The 19,769-nt window shown below is 35.3% G+C and overlaps 1 protein-coding gene across 4 annotated transcripts in view; it reads left to right on the forward strand.

Annotated features, from left to right (window-relative positions):
* TBCK (TBC1 domain containing kinase) overlaps positions 1-19,769 on the forward strand; it is a 208,963-nt gene that overhangs the window by 103,766 nt on the left and 85,428 nt on the right. For all 4 annotated transcript variants that reach the window (XM_002688086.6, XM_005207674.5, XM_059887711.1 and 1 more), the window contains exons 21-22: positions 11,350-11,386; positions 12,371-12,532. In XM_002688086.6, the coding sequence (XP_002688132.1) occupies positions 11,350-11,386; positions 12,371-12,532 (199 nt within the window). The remainder of the gene's footprint in view (positions 1-11,349; positions 11,387-12,370; positions 12,533-19,769) is intronic.

Raw genomic sequence — 19,769 nt, forward strand, 5'->3', positions numbered from 1 at the left:
CTTTGTGACCCCGTGGACTATATAGTCCATAGAATTCTGCAGGCCCGAATACTGGAGTGGGTAGCCTTTCCCTTCGCCAGGGCATCTTCCCAATCCAGGGATCAAACCCAGGTCTCCCACATTGCAGGAGGATTCTTTACCAACTGAGCCACAAAGGAAGCCCAAGAATACTGGAGTAGGTAGCCTATGCATCCGTTCTGCAGTGGATCTTCCTGACCCCGGGATCAAACCAGGGTCTCTTGCATTGCAGGCGGATTCTTCACCAACTGAGCTATTTAGTATTGTACCACCCCTCTATGAAACTGCTTTATAAAAATGGTGATGTTGTAACATGTTGTTGTTTAGTCACTAAGTCCTATCCAACTCTTTTATGACCCCATGAACTGTAGCCTATCAGACTCCTCTGTCCATGGGATTTCCCAGGCAAGAATACTTGAGTGGGTTGTCATTTTCTTCTCCCAGGGATCTTCCCAACCCAGGGATCAAACCCACATCTCCTGCATTGGCAAGCGGATTCTTTACCACTGAGGTACCAGGGAAGCCCTGATGTAACGTGAGCACATGTTAAATAAAGAAAGAACAGTTAGATTCTCTAATAAGCTTCAAGTCTGAAACCAAATTACCAGGGTAATTTTTTAAAAGGGGGTGGGGGCTTGCATCATCATTGGTGGGTCTACCATCAATAATCTCCCAGAGAATGCCAGGTGATTTAGATGTAGATCAAAAAATCAGGGCTTGCATTGTGGCTCAGATGGTAAAGAATCTACCTGCAATGCAGGAGACCTGAGTTCAGTCCCTGGGTCGGAAAGATCCCTTGAAGAAGGGAATGGCAACCCACTCCAGTACTCTTGCCTAGAGAATTCCATGGACCGAGGGTCCTGGTAGGCTACAGTCAATGGGGTCACAAAAGTCAGAAGGACTGAGCAACTTCACTTTAAAAACTTAGATGTAGATAAAATTTATGATTGTAAGAAGAGAGGGAGTATATATCTTGGAAATTCAAGATCAATAAGCTTGACTTTAAACGCTAGCAAGAATCTTGATGGTGTTGATTCCCTACAGTCATTAATGTGCCAGGCACTGTGTTCCATACTGGTTTGTTTTATCTATAAGAATGGAGTATTTACTACTATGTGTAAGACAGATAACTAATGAGAGCCTACCATATAGCATAGGGAGCTCTACACAGTGTTCTGTGGTGACCTAAATGAGAAGGAAATCAAAAAAAGAGTGGATATATGTATATGTATAACTGATTCACTTTGCTGCACAGGAGAAACTCACACAACTTGTAAAGCAACTATGCTCTGATAAGAACTGTTTTTAAAAAAGAATGCAGTATTTATTGGCTGTTTATTAAGATAAAAAATAGAAACAAATTATCTTTTGCCTCAGGGTTACTGGCTCACCAAAATATCAGAAAATAATGTGTTTTCTATTTAAAATATTCTAGAGAATTGCTTTGTATATTGCTGTTTTCATATAGATTCATAATTCTCACCTCCTGACTGTTGTCCCATTGTTGCTGGTTAGGACATGAAGGCATATTTTGTACATAAGAATTTTTCCCCAAGATGCTAAGAAGATAGAAGACCAAGAGTACTGTTAAATAAGGAGAACTATTTATTACTGCTTTTACCTATATTGGCCTTCCCTGATAGCTCAGTTGGTAAAGAATCTGCCTGCAATGTAGGAGACCTGGGTTTGATCCCTGGGTTGGGAAGATCCCCTGGAGAAGTGAAAGGCTAACCACTCCAGTATTTTAGCCCGGAGAATTCCATGGACTGTATAGTCCATGGGATTGCCAAGAGTTGGACATAACTGAGCAACTTTCACTTACCTGTATTATGTATTTTCAGAATTTATGTTCAACCCTTTTCCATTCCACCTAATTTATCCTGATTTAGCATAACCCATCATGTCTGTTCATTTTTGAGAATGCTGATAGTCTTTTGAAAATGAAAAGCACTTTGGAACACTAAACTCTTTTATGGAACATATTCTTGATTTTCAAGAATTTTTCTTTGTTTCAACACATCTTCTGTACGTGGTTAAGAAGGCAATAGCAGTCAGGTACAGACAAAATAAAGTATCTTCTAGAATTTGGAAAGTTGAGGGAAAAGATTTTATGTAAGAATATTTAAAATTTTGTGACCTCAGAGTAGCTGACATGGGGTTGAGAAATACGGATTTTGAGAGCTGGCAGAACTGCAACTACCTTAGCTTTCGTTGTCTGTGCCTTGCTTTAACTGAGTCTGCCTCAGCCTGTGAAACAAGTGTACAGTTCCCAGTGCCCAGGATTCTTTTCTCTTTACCTTCTGCTCCTGTCTCCTGGTTCCAGAACATAGGTAGCTTTTGTTAGATGATTTCATGAGTTTGACTCAGAATTCTGTGTCAAAATACTTCAACAAAAGTATTTTGTTGAAATACTTTCCTATTGTAGAAGTTTCTTGGCTGTTATGAAGAAGAATAATTGTACTTCCTATACTGACATCTGAAATATGTCATATCTTCTGCCAGGTGTTTAAAGCCTTTAACTAATCTTCACAACAATCCTGAAGGTTCAAAGAGATTTGTAGCTACCAGATCACAAAGTTCATAGTTTCAGGAAAATATATGGTCTACTCTGATGCTTTGAAAATCTGCTGTTTTTCAAACAACGTTTCAATAATCTTTTATTTGAATAGCTAGATGTACATTTCCCTATTACACAGAATCATTGCAAGATACTCAACTTGCATTTTACAGAGGTGGCTGACATTAACTTAGATATAAAAGTGCTTCTGACTTGAGGTAAAGAGAAAATATGCTCATAAAAAGATAAAAGTCAATTAGAAGATACTCTCTTTTGTATTAATAATTTTTATTATTACTATATATGTATATAGAGACAGGTGAGAGAACACAGTATGTATGTAAATAAATCCATTTGACAAAAGATTCATCCTGAGTTTTAAGAAATATTTTCTTTTTTAATCTTTTACATTTTATACATTTATAAGTTTTTGAGCCATAGTTTATGCTCTTGAAAATCAAATTAATGAGCCCCTGCCTTTGTTTTTCCTATTGATGTTTCTAATATTACCAGACCATATAGAAAGATCTCATGAAATGGTAAATATTGCTATTCTTTCTTGATATTGCTAGGGGGCAGTATTTACTCAGCTGACTCTTTTTAGCAGGCTACACTGCTGCTGCTGCTGCTGCTAAGTCGCTTCACTAGACCAAATCAATAATATACAGTTTTATGATCTGGAGAATATAAAGGATATATAAAGGATATATAAGAAATTAAATGATATATAATTTTTTATTGGGTTTGTTTCCAACTTTAAATCAGGAAAGATATGGTAATATCTCCAACTTAATTAAGACTAATTATATATTTTTTTAAATATATTTTTTATACTTGTAAGAAAATGTTTCATTATTTGTTATTTTTAAAATTAAAGCCTATACCACCATACTATTCTGTATGGTGTCTTTTTGTGTATTACATTGTATTATGAACATATATGAATATGCTAAGAAATTATTTAAGATGAAAATATCAGTTAAAATTTTAATAGGGAGAAATATAGAAGGAAAAAATAACAGGCATTCAATCTCACAGAGTATATCACCTATTTATTTTCTTGACCTCAGTTGGTAAGAGGTGACTGGTATTAATGAGCACCTAAGAGTTGTTATATATTATATTAAAGAAATGTATTCTGTTTGGATTATTACTCTTCAGTATCCATTAGAATGTGCTTCATTTTACTTCTAATTACTTTTTTCATAATTGTTGTCAAAGTTTAGGTATTAGTATTAGTTAAACATTTCAAGTTTAATATTTTTTCAGTATTCACCACTGTTTAATATGAAGGATAAATATATATATGTGCACACACACATACACACACACCCCCCCAAGGAAGATTAACTGATTTTCTCATTATTACATATTTATTAAAAATTTCTTAAGAAATTATTTAATCTTGTGACTAATCTTTTAATCTGTCCCTTTTAGTTATCTTTATTATATATTCCGTTCTTTCTTCAACAAATATTTGATTGTACCAGGCATTTTCCTAGGCCCTGCATGCATTGATGGAAAAAGAAGGCATAATTTCTACCCTCATTCAACTTACATTAGTGGGAGATAAAAAATAAAGATCAGTATACTATGTGATATGTTAGGTAGGGATAAGTACTAAAGAAAAAAAAAAACAGCTTAAGCAGGGACATGGAGTTAAGTGGTCAGGAGAAGAAGGAATTGAATATTTAAGTAAAGTAAAGCCTCAAAGGTTAATTTTTGAATAAATGCCTTAATGAATTGCTGTGTTATCACATTTACTAACCTTTTCTTCTGCAGTATCTGATGTGCTCTTATTCCTATTCATCGTATTTTTTGACTCAAATATTGTATTTTCCGTCTCTAGAAGGATTTTTTGGTTCTTTTTTTTTAATCTGCTCTTTCTCTACATAACTTATTCAGTCATTTCTTAGCTTTTTGAACATATGTAACAGATATAAAAAACATTTTGACATCTTTGCCTGGTAATACAAACATTTATTCTAGTTCTTTGTCCATTTTGATTGAATGATTTTTCTCCTCATTATGATCGTTTTTTTCCTCTTGCTTTACTGATATTTTTTAATAGATTTCAGTCATTGTGAATTACTTTGTTGCATATTGGATATTTTATGTCCTTGTAAATATTGTTGGGGATTCCCAGGTGGCTCAGTGGTAATGAATAAGCCTGCCAATGCAGGAGACATGGGTTCAATTGCTGGGTTGGGAAGATCCCCTAGAGAAAGAAATACCAACCCATCCTTGCCTGGGAAATCCCATGGACAGAGGAGCCTGGCAGGCTGGGTTGCAAAAGAGTCAGACTTGACTTACCAACAAAACAACAATAACAAAATATTCATGAGCTTCATTTTGAGATGCAGCTAAGTAACACTGAAACAGTCTGATATTTTCAAGGCTTGCTTTTAAGGTTTGTTAAGTGAGACCAGGCAGCATAATTTGAGAGCATAATTTTGCCCCATTACTAAGGCAATATCCTTATGAGTACTCTATCTTATGCCTTGTTTATTATAGGGTTTTTTAAAATTCTGGCTGGTAGTAAGATGAACTATTCCTGGCTTTGTGTGAGCTTGGCAAGTTTTTCCGCTAGGTTTTCAAGTGGTTCCTCCCCACTTTGTTTTTCCTCATATGCATGCCCCCTTCAATATGTGGGGAAAGTGAAATTAAGTAACTCAGATAAGATTCGTAATGACAGTTAGCTTTGATCAGAATAGAGGATAATATAATTTATGTTCTGTCCTTTAAAAAAAGAAGAGTTAAATAATAGTGATGGAATTTATATCTACTCACTGGATGTTTAAACTGAAATTAGGCTGAAGAATTTAGGTTTTGTTATAGTTTTACTGTTTTCTGCAGTCCATTTGTTGTTCAGTTGCTCAGTCATGTTTCACTCTTGCAACCCCATGGGCTGCAGTATGCCAGACTTCCCTGTCCTCTACCATCTCCCACAGCTTTCTCAAACTCATGTCCATTGAGTCAGTGATGCCATCCAACCAACTCATCCTCTGTCATCCCCTGCCTTCAGTCATTCCCAGCATCAGGGTCTTTTCCAATGAGTCAGTTCTTCACATCAGGTGGCCGAAGTATTGGAGCTTCAGCATCAGTCCTTCCAATGAATATTCAGGATTGATTTTCTTTATGATTGACTGGTTGGCTCTCCTTGCTGTCCAAGGGACTCTCAAGAGTCTTCTCCAACACCACTCTCACTAACATCCATACATGACTACTGGGAAAACCATAGCTTTGACTAGACAGACCTTTGTTGGCAAAGTAATGTCTCTGCTTTTTAATGTGCTGTCTAAGTTTGTCACAGCTTTTCTTCCAAGGAGCAAGCATCTTTTATTTCATGGCTGCACTCACCATCTGCAGTTATTTTGGAGCTCAAGAAAATAAAGTCTGTCACTGTTTCCATTGTTTCCCCATCTATTTGCCATGAAGTGATGGGACCAGCTGCCATGATCTTCATTTTTTGAAAACTGAGTTTTAAGCCAACTTTTTCACTCTCCCCTTTCACCTTCAAGAGACTCTTTAGTTTGTCTTTTCTTTCTGCCATAAAGGTGGTGTCGTCTGCATATCTGAGGTTATTGATATTTCTCCTGACAATCTTGATTCCAGCTTGTGATTCATCCAGCCTACCATTTCACATGATTTGTTCATGTGAAGTTAAATAAGCACGGTGACAATATAGAACTTTGATGTATTCCTTTCCCAATTTGGAACCAGTCTGTTGTTCCATATCCAGTTCTACCTGTTGCTTCTTGACCTGCATACAGATTTCTCAGGAGGCAGGTAAGGTGGTCTGGTATTCCCATCTCTTTAAGAATTTTCCACAGTTTGTTCCACAGTCAAAGTCTTTAGCCTAGTCAATGAAGCAGAAATAGATGTATTTCTGGAATATCTTGCTTTTTCTATGATGCAGTGGATGTTTGCATTTTGATCTCTGGTTCCTCTGCCTTTTCTAAATCCAGCTTGAACATGTTGAAGTTCTTGATTCACGTACTATTGAAGCCTAGCTTGGAGAATTTTGAGCATTACTTTGCTAGCCTGTAAGATGAGTGCAATTGTGCGGTAGTTTGGGCATTCTTTGGCATTGCCTTTGGGTTGGAATGAACACTGACCTTTTCTAGTCCTGTGGCCACTGCTGAGTTTTCCAAACTTGTTGGCATATTGAGTGCAGCACTTTCGCAGCATCATCTTTTAGGACTTGAAATAGCTCAACTGGAATTCCATCACCTCCACTAGCTTTGTTTATAGTGATGCTTCTTAAGGCCCAATTGACTTCATACTTGCAATCCATACTCCATAGTGAAGTCCCATACCTCTGTCCTCCTCCCTTTCCCCACTGTAATGGCTGTATCATTGTATATAAATGATGATCTTGTGTAGAGCAGTGGGTTTATTTCATATACAATACTTAGATTTTAATGTAGCTTGGTACACAACTGTACTTATGGTTCCTGACATTTAACAATGTAAATACTCAATTGTGTACAATGCAAAGAAATATGGAACTTTAATCACAAATTCACAATTGATAGGTGCTGAAAAATCTATTCATTTAAAACCCCATCAGATCAGATCAGATCAGTCGCTCAGTCATGTCTGACTCTTTGTGACCCCATGAATCGCTGCACGCCAGGCCTCCCTGTCCATCACCAACTCCCGGAGTTCACTCAGACTCACATCCATCGAGTCAATGATGCCATCCAGCCATCTCATCCTCTGTCATCCCCTTCTCCTCCTGCCCCCAATCCCTCCCAGCATCAGAGTCTTTTCCAATGAGTCAACTCTTTGCATGAGGTGGCCAAAGTACTGGAGTTTCAGCTTTAGCATCATTCCTTCCAACGAACACCCAGGGCTGATCTCCTTTAGAATGGACTGATTGGATCTCCTTGCAGTCCAAGGGACTCTCAAGAGTCTTCTCCAACACCACAGTTCAAAAGCATCAGTTCTTCGGCACTCAGCCTTCTTCACAGTCCAACTCTCACATCCATACATGACCACAGGAAAAACCATAGCCTTGACTAGATGAACCTTTGTTGGCAAAGTAATGTCTCTGCTTTTGAATATGCTATCTAGGTTGGTCATAACTTTCTTTCCAAGGAATAAGCGTCTTTTGATTTCATGGCTGAGTCACCATCTGCAGTGATTTTGGAGCCCAGAAAAATAAAGTCTGACACTGTTTCCACTGTTTTCCCATCTATTTCCCATGAAGTGATGGGACCGGATGCCATGATCTTCGTTTTCTGAATGTTGAGCTTTAAACCAACTTTTTCACTCTCCACTTTCACCTTCATCAAGAGGCTTTTTAGTTCCTCTTCATTTTCTGCCATAAGGGTGGTGTCATCTGCATATCTGAGGTGATTGATATTTCTCCCGGCAATCTTGATTCCAGCTTGTGTTTCTTCCAGTCCAGCGTTTCTCATGATGTACTCTGCATATAAGTTAAATAAACAGGGTGACAATATACAGCCTTGATGTACTCCTTTTCCTATTTGGAACCAGTCTGTTGTTCCATGTCCAGTTCCAACTGTTGCTTCCTGACCTGCATACAGATTTCTCAAGAGGCAGGTCAGGTGGTCTGGTATTCCCATCTCTTTCAGAATTTTCCACAGTTTATTGTGATCCACACAGTCAAAGGCTTTGGCATAGTCAATAAAGCAGAAATAGATGTTTTTCTGGAATTCTCTTGCTTTTTCCATGATCCAGCGGATGTTGGCAATTTGGTCTCTGGTTCCTCTGCCTTTTCTAAAACCAGCTTGAACATTGGGAAGTTCATGGTTCACATATTGCTGAAGCCTGGCTTGGAGAATTTTGAGCATTACTTTACTAGCATGTGAGATGAGTGCAGTTGTGCGGTAGTTCAAGCATTCTTTGGCATTGCCTTTCTTTGGGATTGGAATGAAAACTGACCTTTTCCAGTCCAGTGGCCACTGCTGAGTTTTCCAAATTTGCTGGCATATTGAGTGCAGCACTTTCACAGCATCATCTTTCAGGATTTGGAATAGTTCAACTGGAATTCCATCACCTCCACTAGCTTTGTTCATAGTGATGCTTTCTAAGGCCCACTTGACTTCACATTCCAGAATGTCTGGCTCTAGGTCAGTGATCACACCATCATGATTATCTGGGTCGTGAAGATCTTTTTTGTACAGTTCTTCTGTGTATTCTTGCCACCTCTTCTTAATATCTTTTGCTTCTGTTAGGTCCATACCATTTCTGTCCTTTATCGAGCCCATCTTTGCATGAAATGTTCTTTTGGTATCTCTGATTTTCTTGAAGAGATCTCTAGTCTTTCCCATTCTGTTGTTTTCCTCTATTTAGCACAAAAATTTTTGTCTAATAGAAGCTGACATTGACATAAAATATAAAATAAAAGTAGAGCTTTTTCAGATTTTTCTATAAATTACTATGGGTTTTGATACTTGTTATTAACAAAGGAGATTTTACTCTACTTTTAGAAATTAAGAATGAGTTCTTACTTCAAAATCTCACAAAATTAATTGGTGTGTGTGTTTCATTTCTAGATACTGTTAGGAAGATAAATTTGTCATCTGAAAAACATTATTTCATTCCTAGGTCTCACAACTTTTAGTCTCTTATGAAGCTTTCTGTTAATTTAGAAAGTGGTAATAGAAGATACAAGCTTCATAAAAACTTTTTAATGAGACATTTTGGACATTTTTCAAATATCATCTTATCATGTCTCAAAAAGTACTCAGTAAAGGTAACTCAACACTGATAAAGACTGTTTAAATCTCAGGAATATTTTGTTCCCTAATAGCAAAAGTTCTCCTTTGAAAATTATGCCATTGAAATTAATGTGTTTATATTACGTTTGGAATAGGCATTGTCCTGAGTGTATTCCTCGATGAAATGAAAATACTCTGTGAAATAAGTCTTAGCAGAAGGGTCATCTGCAATATTTGTAATAGATGTCATTATGTAATAGAGTATTTGTGATAATAATTTATAATTGTATTTTCTGTTATGTTTTTCATTTTTTTTGAAATACAATTGATTTACAATGTTTGTTGTGTTAGTTTCTTGCATATGTATATATATGTGGGAGGTATATATATAAATATTTTAGATTCTTTTCCATTATAGGTTATTATTCAATATCGTGTAGAGTTCTCTGTGTTGTACAGTAGGTCCATATTAGTTATGTATTTTATAGGAGTATATATAGTAGTATGTCTATGTTAATCCCAAACTCCTAATTTACCCTCCCTCCTTTCCCCTTTGGTAACTGTAAGTTTGTTTTCTGTGTCTGTGAGTCTGTATCTGTTTTATAAACAAGTGCATTGTATCCTTTGTTTAGATTCCCCATCTAAGTGATATCATATGGTATTTGTCTTTGTCTAACTTAGTTCACTTAGTATGATCATCTCTAGGCCCATCCATATTGCTGCACATGGCATTATTTTATCCTGTTTTATGACTGAGTAGTATTCTGTTGTAGTATATATCACATCGTCTTTATCCATTCATCTGTCAGTGGACACTTGGGTTGCTTCTATGTCTTGGCTATTATAAATAGTGCTGCAGTGAGCATTGGTGGGGCATGCATCTTTTTGAATTAGAGTTTTCTCAGGATATATGCCCAAGAGTGAGATCACTATGTTTTTAGTTTTTTAAGTGACCTTCATTGTTGTTGTTGTTTAGCTTCTAAGTCATGTCCATCTCTTTTATGATCCCATGGACTGTAGCCTATCAGACTCCTCTGTCCATGGGATTTACCAGGCAAAAATACTTGAGTGGGTTGCCATTTCCTTTCCAGGGGAATCTTCCCAACCTAGGGATCAAATGCACGTCTCCTGCATTGGCAGGAGGATTTTTTACCACTGAGCCACCTGGGAAGCCCAAGGAACCTTCATACTGTTCTCCATAGTGGCTATACCAATTTACATTCTCACCAATAGTGTAGGAAGTTTCTTTATCTCCACACCTCCTCCAGCATTTATTATTTGTAGACTTTTTGATAACTATTCTGACCAATGTGTGGTGATACCTCATTGTAGTTTTGGTTTATATTTCTCTAATAATTGGTGATTGTGAGCATCTTTTCATGTGCTATTTGGCCATTCATAGGTCTTCTTTAGAAAAATGTCTGTTTAGATCTTCTGCCATTTTTTACTTTTTAATACTAAGCTGTGTGAGCTGTTTGTATATTTTGGAAATTAATTCCTTGACAGTCACATCATTTGCAAATATTTTCTCTTGTTCCATCATTTGTCTTTTAATTTTGTTGATGGTTTCCTTTGCTGTGCAAAAGCTTTCCATTTAATTAGGTCATGTTTGTTTATTTTTCTTTCTATTTTCATTACTGTAGGAGGTGGGTAGAAAAAAACATTGCTGTGATCTACGTCAAAGAGTGTTCTGACTATGTTTTCCTCTAGGATTTTTACAGTATCCAGTCTTATATTTATTATTATTTTTTAATTAATTTATTTATTTAAATTGGAGGATAAACACTTTACAGTATTATAATGGCTTTTGCCATACATCAGCATGAATCAGCCGTAGGTATACATGTGTCCCCCCATTCGGAACCCTTCTCCCACCTCCCTCCCCACCTAGTCTTACATTTAGATCTTCAATCTAATTTGAGTTTATTTTTGTACATGGTGTTAAAGAATATTTTTAATCAGTGGAATAGATTAAAACATAGAACTTTTTTTTTACGGTTCAGTTTATTGGAAGTCATTCTAATTATCTCTTTTATTTCCTCTTTATCCATTCCCTGCATCCCTTTGTTTTTCCACTCATAGCTCTATGCCATCCCTTGGTTTCTCACCATGTTTACTCGTAAGTACCATTTTCCATTTTCTTTCAATATTGTATTGGGAAAAGAACAGGTCCATTCTTCCCTGGGATATTATCAGATTTAATTACATAAGCATCCTTATGTAATTATAAGGTAATATAGTTGGGTAGCAAATTTTTTCAATTGTTCTGACTGGGGGATATCAAAAAGAGTGTTCTATAGAATGAAAACCTATATGTCATAACATTGATAAAATCTCTGCCCTCTATTGAAACATAAGTTAATATTAACTATACTATTTACATAAAGTTTTAGAAGGAAACTTTTACAACCAAATCAGACTCAATTTTTAGAGACTATCTAATAACTAATACTTTTGTTATTTCCTAAAGTAGAATTCTTCTAGAAATAGAAAGTTTATGTGAATATGTAATACTTTAATGTATTACACATATTAATGCAGTAGATACCTAGATTAAATATGCACATATGATAAATGAAATACAATACTTGAAGTAGATCTGCATGCACTGGCCTGGAAAGGTGTTGAAAGTACTAATAAATGAAAAAAAGAAAGTTTCAGAAAATAGAAAACTGCTAATCAGATTTTCTATGGGAATTTCAAAAAGCAGTTCTTAGAGTGCATAGTAGAAATATAATGATACAGAAATTATAACAGTACTAAAGTTCTTCTAAGTAAATGAATTTGTTAAAATAATATAACCAGAAAATTCTAGGAAGAAATTGAATGTAAGAGCTATACCGAGATTGATAATGGAGGGTAGGAAATCTATATGATGAATTAGATTATCAATTTTTAAACCTATCAATTTTACTGCCTTGGGAAGCAGTAAACCTAAAAAACCAAGTAAACATTTTATAAAAATAGTTTTCCAATATTTTTCCTTTAATAGTTTTGACCCATAAGGGAATTATCATGACTAGTAAAGCAGCTTGTTGTTGATTTAATTTTTATTTTGTTTTAAATTTTTTAAATTGATTTATTTATATTTGTCACTTTACAGATGTATTTCCACTGCACAAAATTTTCCACCTCTGGGATACCTTACTGCTTGGGAATTCCTCCTTCCCATTCTGTATCGGAGTAGCAATTCTTCAGCAGCTGCGTGACCGACTTTTGGCTAATGGCTTTAATGAGTGCATTCTTCTCTTCTCGGACTTACCAGGTATAGATATATAAAAATGGAATCACTAAGTGAAATTTAATTATGGGATAATGAGACATCCTTAAAACAATTTTCAAAAATAATCATCCAGGTCTTCAGAATCTCTCCTGCTTGAGCCATATCCTTCCTCTCTGAACTCTCTCGCTTATATACTACCTCTTTAGCCGGCCCAGCATTATAGATACAAAGCTGGGTCATACTAGCTCAGTCATTTATTTTCATGTCAGCGATGATGCCAAAAGGTGAAAGACAAGGGCAGGAGAAGGGGGAGAAGGGAGCATTGTGTGACATATATGCCTTGCTTAGGATAGGCCTGTTTATCTTCAGCAGATAGATAGTAAATAAAGGCCACTTGGGAAGGTGTTTGAGAACCCAAGTTTTTACAAAGATGTAATTCACATGGAACGTTGGTCTCTCCTATCCATAGTTAACTTGCTAACTATTTAATAGTTTAAAGAAAGGAAACACTGTCCTCTTGAGAGAGCAAATCATACTCCAGGGGAGTTCTATGTTATGCTGGATAGTAAGTAAAGTTATATATTGTATTCATAAGTGAGGAACTTGTAAGTCTAGGAGTTGAATGGTTAGTGTAGAAATATAGAATGCAAGTATAGTTTAAGCTTTTATACTATAGCTGAAAAGATGGAAGTAATATGGTTGCATAGGATATAATAATCTGTGGCAGAAAAAAAAAACTTAACTACATTTTTGCAGAAACCAAAGTATTTTTCAAGTAGAAAAATTCTATTTCAAATTGCATTTCCTTGGATCCAACCCATCTATGAGTTTATTGCTATTCTTCATATTTGCAGGCAACCAAAGTGATTACTGAAAATAAACACACTTAAAATTATCCAAGAGATAAATTTTTCAAAAAATCAAAGAGTAAAAGAAAGATATCTTAAGATTTTATATTTAATAAGTACTCTCAAAAGGAATAATAAACTGCTGCCTACCCCAGTTTTTATTTTTCGTGGCTGATCTATACCTGGTATTTCAGCATTTTTCTGTTGTTGAAAAATCTTCATCCTTGTTGAGAAACTAAGAAACATTATGGGATTTGTTTAAAACTTCTCTTTCTACTTTCCTCCCAAACTAAAAGTATCACCATCAGCTTCCTAACTTACCAAACTTTAATTAAAGTTGATAACTTCTTATATGAACAAATAGTATTTTAGTTCTTTTTTTTTTTCTGGGAGATTCTTAATGTAAATCAAGTTATCTCTGGTTTTCCTATTGATGTTGAACAGTTACCCAAAAAAAGCTAGTTTCACAAACTACAAATACTGTCTGTAACTGTGTAGATGTTTTCCTCTTGTTCCTAACTTGCCAAAGTAAACAGAGGATGATTGATTAGGATGAAAGGAATTTTTCTGGTCATGTCTAAAAAATACATGTTAGAAATGATGATTGTGCATTTTTAAGTAAAGCAAATTTCTTGCCTTTCCAATTACATGCATAAATGTTCCAGCTATACACTGGTGAAGGAATCTATTTTCATATTGAACAGGCAGATTAGTGGTAACTCTGCTTATACATTAAAATAAAGTCATTATTCCTGAAATCAGAAAGTAAGAATATATGTTGGTTAGCACTGACTCATTGAAAAGGAAAACACTACTTAGTTTTGAAAGTAGGATAGATGCCTTCTATTGATGTGATTTGCATGGGTCCTCAGTGCCATTATTCTGGCACATCATTTACTTGGCCACTGTATATGATTCCAGTTGGGAAAGAAAAAGTTTATAAGAAAAAATGTGACTTTAAAAAAAAAGGACAGAGGGGTTAAATGTAAACTTTTCCCTTAAGTACACCTATGTTTCTTTTTACTTTTAATCACAGTGCACTTATTTGGGATGTCTTTCCTACTTAGATCTAAAAGATATCTCTTTTCATCATGTTGAGCCCCCTCACTATACCTGATGCTTGAAGAAATTCAGAAGTGGTCATGGGAAGGCCTACAAAGTGAATCTGGATTAATATACATACAGACACACTGAATATGCCTTTTCTAATCAAAATATTATGTGGCATAAACTTAGGACATATTTGAAAGAAAAAAAAAATTTTTTTAAGACTGCAAAAAAAAGAGAAAGGATAGGCTAGCTCTATGCTGCTGCTGCTGCTAAGTCACTTCAGTCGTGTCCGACTCTGTGTGACCCCATAGATGGCAGCCCACCAGGCTCCCCCATCTCTGGGATTCTCCAGGCAAGAACACTGGAGTGGCTTGCCATTTCCTTCTCCAATGCATGAAAGTGAAAAGTGAAAGGGAATTTTACCTTAATTCTTGAGATAGACTTTGTAGATAAAGATAGGTTAGAATTAAACATTAATTTGAACTCTTTAAATATATTGTGCTTTACTGAAGTCCTCACTTAACTGTGTTTAAAAACATAAGTAAGCAATCAGAACAAATTTAGCTAAATTCTTTTCTGAAGCAGATTAGCAAATTCACTGTTCAAAATATCTGTTGACAGTAATGTAATGGAATCACCATCCAGTTGGTAACCTTGAAAACAAAATGCCCTTGCATTTTTTTTTTTTTTATTGTCCCATTCTAGTTGCTTCTTTCTACAAAGAGAGGTCCAAAAGCCTAGTGACTAAAAGCATGGAATGTAGAGCCAGATCACTTGGGTTTTAGATACTAGCTCTACCACTTTCATGTGTAACCTTAGGGACCTGACTCAGCCTCTTTGTATCTGTTTCCTTACCCCTGATTTTATGTAAATGATAATTGTACCTACCGCACAGGATTGTTGTCCTAAGTAAATCAGTGCCTCTGAACAACTTAGAGCAGTCCTTGCAAAGAGCAAGAGCTATGTAAGTGATTATTATTATTAATGTTCTCATCATTATTATGATTTTCCTCACTTATTCCTTTCCATTGTGACTGCTTTCCTATTGGTAGAATAAATGAAGCAATCACCCTGTTTGGCTTTTTCTATAGATTATTGAGACTGATATCAATCATATTGATTTCCTTATTAACAAAAGCAATTGAGGAATTGCCTGAGAAGCCAAGTAAGCCTTCATTGTATATGTATGTATGCATATTATGACTAAGCAGAGTATCTCTTTTCATCGCTCAGGGACAACATAGTCTAGTGGATACAAAGCACAGTCTTTGGAGTCAAGACATAAGAGTCTGAGTCCTAACTGTTCCACTCACTACCTGTGTGATCTTGGAAACTTTCAGTATGGTTCTCTTGCTGAGAAGAGTGATATGTAGAGTGAAATAGATGAGAGTTCACCCCCCAACTCTGGCATATATTAGCTGTGTGAACATGAACAAGTTGTTAATCTCTTTGGAAAGAAAATCCTATACATTAGGAAAGCTTTAGCAAAATGGAGCTAAAAATATGTTTTAGCGTTAAAATGAACACAGCAGATAATATGCATAATGTACTTGACACAAAACCTGATACCAAATACTCATAACTATTTTTTAAAATATGTGTAGCATTTAATACTTTAAACATACAAAGAATGTATGACATTCAGTCTTTGTAAATTCCCTCTCTTTTCTTCCTCCTTTCCATAACTTTGTACTAACCTTTTAATTCTTGAAGAGAGAACACAGCAGAAAGGCATTATTATTTTTGCCAAAAACTGCTTCCAAATTCTGTCCCCTTTAGTAAATGATATAGTGTGATGTCACATTCCAAGGAGGTACAAGTGGTGCTAGAAAATTTTGCTGGAAGTTCTTAACATGTATTGGTATGTGTGTCATTTAAGTACTAAAGGAAATAACCATGAGACCAGTATATTTGGCATTTTTTACACAATCTCAAAATAGTAGTAGGGTATTTTGGAAAAAATACTGGGTTTTTCATAGCACCATTCAGTACTGGATATTGGCCACTGGTGTTAAGAGTGTAGTTTCCAAAGTTACCACCGTTAAAACCAACTACAGGATGAGGTAGTCAGCCTTCAGCCATATTATTCTGCTGTTGTGTCCATCTGGCTGACAAAATAATATTTTTGAGGATACATCTAAGCAGTTCCCAAGATGAATATGATAATCTGACTAAAACCAAAATGGTCATAATTTTAGAGTGGATTTTTAATAGCTGAAATGTTTAATTGCTTTTTTGCTTTGTTGGTGTATATCCTTTTTACAGTTAAAAAATTAATTCAGCATATTTATGTGATTGTGGTTGAAATAAATTCCCAGAATGCATAACTTTGTACCTCTGAACATCTTCAAGCATAGGAATCTTTTAAAGTAAGAAAGAAGTTTTTCTTAGAGAATCTATAAAAGAAATTAGGAAATCTGTATGGAAGAACACTTCACTTACCCTCAGAGATTAAAATATTTACTTTACCTCTGAAAGAAAAAAATAAGTATGTATAAAGTATTTTGAAGGAAATACTGTGTATATTGAAGGAACTTGAACGTGTGAAAAGTAAATCCTTTTTGCAGGAAGAAATCAGCAGTTGGTTGAAACATCTTAATTGTCTGATGTATGTTTTATTACAGAAATTTAATTAAAACATTTTAAATAAAACTTTAAGATGTTATCTCAGTATTACCTACATAATTTACGGTAGGATTCAACACATACATGAAAAATACTGGTAGTGTCTATCATGTAGCACTTCACTGGTTCCTCAAAAATATTGTAGCTCAGCAAAGGTACGTATCCCTTTTGACTTAAAGCAGTTTTGTAATGCAGTCTTTATTGTTATTTAGCATAGCATAGAATATGTCATGAAAATCACACATATTTTGAGCAACACAGTTATGTACCAGGTTGTTTAAGATGTATGCTGAGAAATCCTAGCCATTTATTTCAAATAACATGCACATATTTTGAGACTGAGAGAAAAGTTATTAAAGTTATTAAAAACTAAGAAATAGAGCAAAGTACTAAAGTATGTTGAATCCTTAAAGCTGTGTCTTGTTATTTTCCTGTTTTTCCACAAGATGAAACTGAAAATCAATGATAATGAGAGTGAGGAGGAAATTCAATTTAGTTTATGAAATCGTAGATTTAAGGTACTGGTGACAATCCCTGTGGTAGTGAAGTAGGAAAGAAGATCAATAAGAACTGATCCGGGTTTTCCTTTTTTTTTTGGATAGGGTTCAGTGAATAATTTCTTGCTTTCATTTAGGGATAAGTATAAATTAAATAGGGTTTTATAGTATTTATGTATAATTTCCCAATTGTAAACAGTGGCCCAGATTTTTTAAAACTATACTTGTGACCCCTTTATTAAATAAATAGTTATAATGGTGATAAGTGCTACAGAAAGCAGTAGGAATTTATTACAGAACACTACCAAGTCTGAAGGAGGTAAAGAACCTTCTCTAAGAGAGTGATACTAAAGGTAATATCTGAAATTAATTGACTTTGGGAAGTAAGAAGTGGAGAGAGGGGAGCATCTTCTAGACAGAGGAAAGAAAGTGCTGCAAAAGCCCCAAACAACTCAAGGAACTGGAGTGGTATCCTTGGTGCAAGGAGGAAAGTGGTTAGAAAAGAGAGTGATCAAGCAGGGTCTTAGGCCACATTAGGGATATTTTTCAAATATATCTGTAGAGGTATTTTCTTTCTTTTCACTGTTTTTAAAAGAATGAAAAGTATCCTTGAAAAGATACTTTTCCTTCAGTACGGCATTCCCAAAATAGAATGCTGTATTGATATTTGAGGTGCATTCTAGTCTCTGAACATTCCTTTCAAGAAGCTCTATAATGAGCAAAAGGCAAAGGATTCTTAACATGAGTATTCTCAGTAGGTATCCATAATTCCTTTTATTCTGGCTTGAGGAGAGCTGATGAGATGAAAAAATAGAGCAATAATAGTACCCAGTTATTCAGTGAAGGTTTTGTATTGTCAGCCCTCTAAGATTTTATACTGTTTTACCTGAAGCTGAGAATCCATAATTGTTTACATTTTCTGCTTGTAGCTATGTAATGTTAATGCACGTCTATTTCTAAGCACCTCTTCATGGAATTGCAAAAGGACAATCATATTGGAAATTAAATATGGAGATTTTACCCCCACCCATAGAAATTACATGTTAACATTAAGATTTAGATGAAAGATTAAATTCTTCTAAATTTAAATTGGTTAAGGAGAGATGAAAGAGTAATATATTTTTATTGACATGATCACGTAGTCAGTGAAATGAAAATCATGAAAATGTATTTTCAAAATCTTAAGTTGTCTCCTTGTTGGGAAGGGAATACTGTATTATTGTATGGAAAAGAGGAAAATATGACTTCTAAGCTGAAAATAATTGTCTATGAAGAAAACACAAAGCCAGTAGAATAAATTGTAAATTCCTTTAACACTGAGCTAGTTGTTGCTCTTAGCACATCACTAATTTTGCAATACATAAATAGTTTATACGAAGAAGGCAATGGCAACCCACTCCAGTACTCTTGCCTGAGAAATCCGATGGATGGAGGAGCCTGGTGGGCTACAGTCCATGGGGTCGTGAAGAGTCAGACGTGACTGAGCCACTTCACTTTCACACGCTGGAGAAGCAAATGGCAGCCCACTCCAGTATTCTTGCCTGGAGAATCCCAGGGACGGGAGCCTGGTGGGCTGCCATCTATGGGGTCGCACAGAGTTGGACACGACTGAAGCGACTTAGCAGCAGCAGCAGCAAATAGTTTATAAAGTTAAAGGTTTCTTATGTATTCAGAAGTATAATGAAAAATAAAGTTAGGGGTGATCAGAATTTTCTACTTACCTTCAAAGTTGAGAGTAGATTAGAGTCCTAATACATCTTAAAGTTGGTCCCAAGGTTTCAAGGCTCTTTTCCATAGGAAGACTCTTCTCCATAGTAAAGCAGTCTTTTTTTATGATTGACAGGGATTCCGCTCTCTGAATTTTTTTGAGTAGTCCAAAAATTATCTTGCAGTCTCAATCAGGTATTAAACGTACTTTGTTTCAGGACCTCAATGATGGAATTTGTTTGTTTTTGTTTTACTGTTGAGTATTTATGTGTGTGTTAGGTTTTTAAAGTATTTTTAAAATATACAGAACATTTTACACTTCTGAAGTATCTTAAAAGTAGTCAACCTCAGAAATCTTTAAAAGTCAGAAGTTATGGTTAAAATTTCCCCCATATATACTGCTGATGGATAATGAAAATAATAATGTAAGGACCAAAATGAGTATATATATATCATACCTGAAATGACTTTTAACATATATTGTTCTATATGTCATTGTTACTTTAAAATGTAATAATACTTTTGGGTCGCATTCTTTCCAGTCCTCTACCT

The sequence above is a fragment of the Bos taurus genome, chromosome 6 (assembly GCF_002263795.3).
Source record: "Bos taurus isolate L1 Dominette 01449 registration number 42190680 breed Hereford chromosome 6, ARS-UCD2.0, whole genome shotgun sequence".
Lineage (NCBI taxonomy): Eukaryota > Metazoa > Chordata > Mammalia > Artiodactyla > Bovidae > Bos > Bos taurus.